This window comes from Thalassophryne amazonica, chromosome 12 (genome assembly GCF_902500255.1).
Source record: "Thalassophryne amazonica chromosome 12, fThaAma1.1, whole genome shotgun sequence".
NCBI lineage: Eukaryota > Metazoa > Chordata > Actinopteri > Batrachoidiformes > Batrachoididae > Thalassophryne > Thalassophryne amazonica.
Genome location: NC_047114.1, coordinates 88,718,382 through 88,724,381, shown reverse-complemented (window position 1 = coordinate 88,724,381; position 6,000 = coordinate 88,718,382). Strand labels below are relative to the sequence as shown.

The 6,000-nt window shown below is 39.5% G+C and overlaps 1 protein-coding gene across 5 annotated transcripts in view; it reads right to left on the bottom strand.

The window, feature by feature from the left end:
- The window catches only part of arhgap21b (Rho GTPase activating protein 21b), a 124,732-nt gene that overhangs the window by 27,959 nt on the left and 90,773 nt on the right, over window positions 1–6,000 (bottom strand). For all 5 annotated transcript variants that reach the window (XM_034182805.1, XM_034182806.1, XM_034182807.1 and 2 more), the window contains 7 exons: window positions 4,996–5,098; window positions 4,858–4,906; window positions 4,551–4,676; window positions 4,163–4,462; window positions 1,512–1,573; window positions 1,234–1,379; window positions 1,015–1,148 (listed from right to left, as the gene is read on the bottom strand). In XM_034182805.1, the coding sequence (XP_034038696.1) occupies window positions 1,015–1,148; window positions 1,234–1,379; window positions 1,512–1,573; window positions 4,163–4,462; window positions 4,551–4,676; window positions 4,858–4,906; window positions 4,996–5,098 (920 nt within the window). The remainder of the gene's footprint in view (window positions 1–1,014; window positions 1,149–1,233; window positions 1,380–1,511; window positions 1,574–4,162; window positions 4,463–4,550; window positions 4,677–4,857; window positions 4,907–4,995; window positions 5,099–6,000) is intronic.

Sequence of the window (6,000 nt, the reverse complement as noted above, 5' to 3'; positions counted from 1 at the left end):
ATATATATATATATATATATATATATATATATATATATATATATATATATATGGAGCTCTTTGGCTAAACAACTAATGGATGAAAATATGTATGTCAAAGATGAGCTAATAAAGACAATAAGAAGCAAAGACAAAAGCAACAAAAGCACACGACCACATAAACAGCACACATGGAAGTAAGCAACACCGATAGCAACCAAGTAAAACAAACAGCAGTACTCATAAAAATGATATTTGACACCTCAGCAATTGTAACTTGGTTCAAAGAAACAACCTCCTTTTTGTGCATTTACTTATTAAAACAAAAAGCATTACATCTATGCATAAAATCTGACAAATCTGAAGTGTTACAGCGTGAAGTTATAAATGGGTTCAGATTGGGCAAACGTTTGGTTCTTGTTGAGGGCGAGTGCTTTTTAATCACCATATAGTTATAAGCTATTCGTTAGCTGCTGGTTGTAATAACATTCCAGGAAGGGTTAACCCTGCTGAGATTAGATGTTGGGATGAAGCATTTTTGGGTACCCTCTCAGAGCTTTTTCTGCTGGGGTGTGAAGCCCTTTGTATGGACACAGGGCCTAATAGGCCTAATAGACTGAGCCCTGCCAATTTCAAGAAAGCAGCACAAGTAATTATTTATGGAACTTTGGAATTTTTTTTGGAGCAACAAGTCACTTATTTAGGCCTCACTGGTCAAAACATCATCATTTCCAAGTAATATGAAGCAAACTCTAGGGGTGGTGGCCAAGTAGTAACGTCTACTCGTTTTCCAGTCCGAACGGTTCCCGGCCAAACCCACTTTGGTCAGTTGTGAAAATTTTCCAAAATCTGTTTAACAATGAATTACCAACACATCGTGCACATCAAAGCAATTTTATTTACACAACACGTTTCATTATATATAAGCTGAACTTGATTTACATCAACTACATAAACTGAACAGAATCAATTAAAGAAACAAGAAAAAGCTAAACCTACACTGCATATTTTCCCAAGTAAGAAATTTATCCTCACTCTATTACTCTGCGCAGGTGGACAGTCATCAAGCCGCACCCCGAATGTGACGCCAGCTGGAGGCTTTTGCTTCCTCATGATCCCCGTGATGCCAATTTTCCAAGCAGTTCTATCTCTTGGTGGACTGGAATCATCTGCGAGAATAAACACACACAATCCACCTCAATCTACAAAGCTCTCTGTCCACAACATCTGCTCCACATCTGGAATGTTTTTTACCCTTCAGTGCCCTCCTCAAATCCCCCGTTTTAGGAGAATGGGGGTTGTGGATCCTGGCATCTGTTCTACCACCAAGGATGGCTTGCTTGATACTGAGGGCCTGGCGGGAGGTTTTAGGGGAAGGTTCTGATCTGCTGGTAGGTGCACTAATTTAAACATAAAGTTTTGAAAGGCAAAAAAACAAAAATGTTATCTTTAGGCTGACAAATATCGAATGGCTGGATATGTGGTCCAGTACCATTTTCCAGATACAAGAGGGCACATAAAGGTCGACATACCTCATCATGGTGTATTCTTTTATTTTTCGACTGATCAGGTCCTGGCTTGTTATATTAGAATTCTGAAACAACAGAAGATATAAGATACAGATTCAAAAACAGCAAAATTATTTCTGCTCGACTTCAAAAAAATCAAGCTTAAAGGGGTCTTATTGTATGAGGGGTGTTTGAGAAGTTTTGAGCCTGACCCAGAAAAAAGTAGGGTGTGGTTCTCCAACTTTTGCATCCGGAGAAACCAACATTTCTCGACAATGTGTGAAGTTAGAACAATGCCCTACTTTTTCTATGTCAGGCTCAAAACCATTCAACTGCCTCTTGTAGATGAAACCAGGATGTGAGTGTGGGGCACCAGGTATCTTAGGTGGCCTTTACACCTAACAGCTTGTTTACATGGTCTAGACCAGGGATCAAAATGTTGTAATGTTACAGTTTTGCAGGACGATTTCCCAGCAGACCAACAATGGCAAGAAAAGCCTTGCGTGAGTCAGAAGTCCTCACTGTTCAGAAGCAGTACTTTTATGTTACAGAATTTACATCATATACGCAGCTTTGGGAGTCTATTAAGGGGAGATACTAACATCAGAGTCATCTAGTCTCGGCTGGTTTAGTGCCACAAGTAACAGACCAATCAACAAAAACTCTTCGTCTCCTCTGTAATTAATTCACTGAAGATGTCTTGTATCATGTCATATTTTTGAGGGTTTCACATGTTGTGCAGAGTTGTGTTCATGGAAAAAATAAAAATTTCACTGATACACGTCTGTACTATACAGTAGTGTTCAGAATAATAGTAGTGCTATGTGACTAAAAAGATTAATCCAGGTTTTGAGTATATTTCTTATTGTTACATGGGAAACAAGGTACCAGTAGAAGCATTCATGATATGCACACTCTTAAGGCTATGAAATTGGGCTATTAGTAAAAAAAAGTAGAAAAGGGGGTGTTCGCAATAATAGTAGTGTGGCATTCAGTCAGTGAGTTTGTCAGTTTTGTGGAACAAACAGGTGTGAATCAGGTGTCCCCTATTTAAGGATGAAACCAGCACCTGTTGAACATGCTTTTCTCTTTGAAAGCCTGAGGAAAATGGGACGTTCAAGACATTGTTCAGAAGAACTGCGTAGTTTGATTAAAAAGTTGATTGGAGAGGGGAAAACTTATACGCAGGTGCAAAAAGTTATAGGCTGTTCATCTACAATGATCTCCAATGCTGTAAAATGGACAAAAAACCCCAGAGACGCGTGGAAGAAAATGGGAAAACAACCATCAAAATGGATAGAAGAATAACCAGAATGGCAAAGGCTCACCCATTGATCAGCTCCAGGATGATCAAAGACAGTCTGGAGTTACCTGTAAGTGCTGTGACAGTTAGAAGACACCTGTATGAAGCTAATTTATTTGGAAGAATCCCCCACAAAGTCCCTCTGTTAAATAAAAGACGTGCAGAAGAGTTTACAATTTGCCAAAGAACACATCAACTGGCCTAAAGAGAAACGGAGGAATATTTTGTGGACTGATGAGAGTAAAATTGTTCTTTTTGGGTCCAAGGGCCGCAGACAGTTTATGAGACGACCCCCAAACTCTGAATTCAAGCCACAGTTCATAGTGAAGACAGTGAAGCATGGTGGTGCAAGCATCATGATATGGGCATGTTTCTCCTACTATGGTGTTGGGCCTATATATCGCATACCAGGTATCATGGATCAGTTTGGATATGTCAAAATACTTGAAGACGTCATGTTGCCTTATGCTGAAGAGGACATGCCCTTGAAATGGGTGTTTCAACAAGACAATGACCCCAAGCACACTAGTAACCAAGCAAAATCATGGTTTCAAACCAACAAAATTAATGCCTCACAGATGTGAAGAAATCATGAAAAACTGTGGTTATACAACTAAATACTAGTTTAGTGATTCACAGGATTACTAAAAAAGCAGTTTGACCATAATAGTTTTGAGTTTGTAGCGTCAACAGCAGATGCTACTATTATTGTGAACACCCCCTTTTCTACTTTTTTTTTTTTTTTTTTACTAATAGCCCAATTTCATAGTCTTAAGAGTGTGCATATCATGAATGCTTGGTCTTGTTGGACTTGTGAGAATCTACTGAATCTACTGGTACCTTGTTTCCCAAACAAACTAAACTGTCCATGGAAATGAGCTCTGGTCTGAATGAAACAGACTAAACAGGGTAGGTGTGAAAGCACCCTTAAAAGAGATGCACACATTTGTACCCCAAAACACTACAGAGATACTGAGGTGCTGCATCTTAAAAAACAAAGGAACAACAAATCAGTCATTTGTGTGGATGCTGCATTCACTGGAAAGGAGCTGCTACTCAAATGTGTCACATCTCCAAATTGAGGGGGTCAGGAGAAGGCTGAAAGAACAACTTGCTGCTCTCTGGCAGCGTCCCTCTGACTCAAAGTGCAACAACAAGTTCTGCTGTAGACTAAAACAAGCAACTTCAAGCTTACACCAATCTCATATCAGGATAACGTCTACATCTGGGTCGAATAGTGGACATTTGAGGAAATTTAACATGAAACTCCACCCATATTTCAGTGTAAAACACATTTCTTACAGTATGACACCTTTTACATGTTTGCACTGAACATCTTAAGCACAAACTAGAAGTCGTAGTAATAACGCACCTCTTCATCTGGATTACTGTTTTCCTGAATAACTCTGATCCAAGACAGCATGTCGTCCCTCCCTTCTGCCTGGAACAAGTACTCGCAGTCTGAGGTGGTTAGTCTCAGCACGTTCTTACGTCTTGTATCGCTATAGGAGATGTCAATCAGACAGGCTTTGATGCTGATCTGCAAGGGTTCCTCATCAGAAAGCAAGGAGGCATGAGTTAGTCCGTCCTTCCGGTCTTTGTAGAGGGTTAGGGTGTTGCCTTGTAAAACTGCATACATCTGCTTCCATGATTTCATTCCTCCACTGACACGCTAAAGCCAGACAAAATACAAAGAGCAGAAACAGGTAAATTTAAAGTACTGGATAGTCATTTAACAAAAGCATAAGTGTACAACATACCTTATTTTTATCTGTACTAAGCTGCCGAAAGTTGAGGAAGCCTTCTTTGGTAGAATTGTCAAAGATATCTGAAGCAGAATCCCTTCTGGAATCAGAATCTCCAGTAAATTTATGACCGTCCAAAGCCTGGATGTGGGAACACATTTTCCCATCATGATGGAAGAAAATTAATATTAATTAAAAGACTTGGCAAGAAAGTGAGTCAATGTACATCCTAGCTCATGAATAAGTACATTTTTTCTACACCTGTACAGTTAAATACCATCAGCAAATGAAGCCTGTTGTGACTAATGATGTATTTGTTCACCTTTCTTAGGCCTCCCCTGAAACCAGACATATGCCTACTGGAAGATCTCCTGAAGACAAGGAAGGGTGTGGGGAGTAAAACAAAAAAGTGAGGAAAAATGTGAAAAAAAAGGACATGTAAAATGAGTCATGTACTCACGCTCTCCCTTCCTCTTGGTAGTTATCCAGACCCTCATCATAAGATTTGGACCGCTCTGTTTTGATGGGTGATTCAGACTCCAGCAACGCATTTCTGAGAGACTCTGCCCATCAGACACAAGACGTCACGTGTCAAATGTCAAGGAGTACTTAATTGCAACTCAGCAAGCAAATTACCAAACATTTACAGTTGCAACATAAGTGTACATACACCTTGGCTAAAGTCTGGTTTTTACTGCTGCACATTTGTTGGTTCTAGTAACCTAAAATGGGCAAGTTCTATACATCTCTACTATATACTTGGTCTGGTCCTACAAATAAATGTACATTACAAACAAGATGTAAAACATTACATACTTTATAATAAGGCCAAGGCTAAAGAGATTTGGCTGCATGCTTGGAACAAACTAAATCAATAACTGAATGAAATAAATAATTCACAATTAGAGTTCCTGTTTATATTAAAGGACATCTCTCATGGTTTTTAACATCCCAGTTAGTAAGACAACATAAAAGTACTCATGATTGTAAGTGTCTCTGCACACATGCTAATAATTAGTGATCTCAGATGTATTTTATTCCTCTCACTCTGAGCATTAGCAGGTGCATTTCCAGAAAACGTTTCACTGCGCAATCCTTTGCATTTTTCAGTGTGTGATGCACTTATTAGCAAAACAGAAACATCCCTATGACTGACAGACAGAGGGAAACAAACATGTTCTGTCCAAAAACGAAGCTTCTGAGATGCCGTTCGAAAGTGATCGCTCGGATTTACAGAGAGGAGATGACATGCTTCACCCTGAAACGTTTAACTTTTTCAGAGTGTCGGATTTTGGAGCCTAAAGTGTGGTGATGCGCCGTTTGTGTGGATGCTGGTTTACTGAAGCTGTGGACATGGACGTGGGGACATCTGACACTGTTTTTAACAGACTGCCTGGACACAGAGCTGTATTTATTACATTGGAAAAAGTCAGAATACATTATTTCCAGGAGTTAATGCACGTTA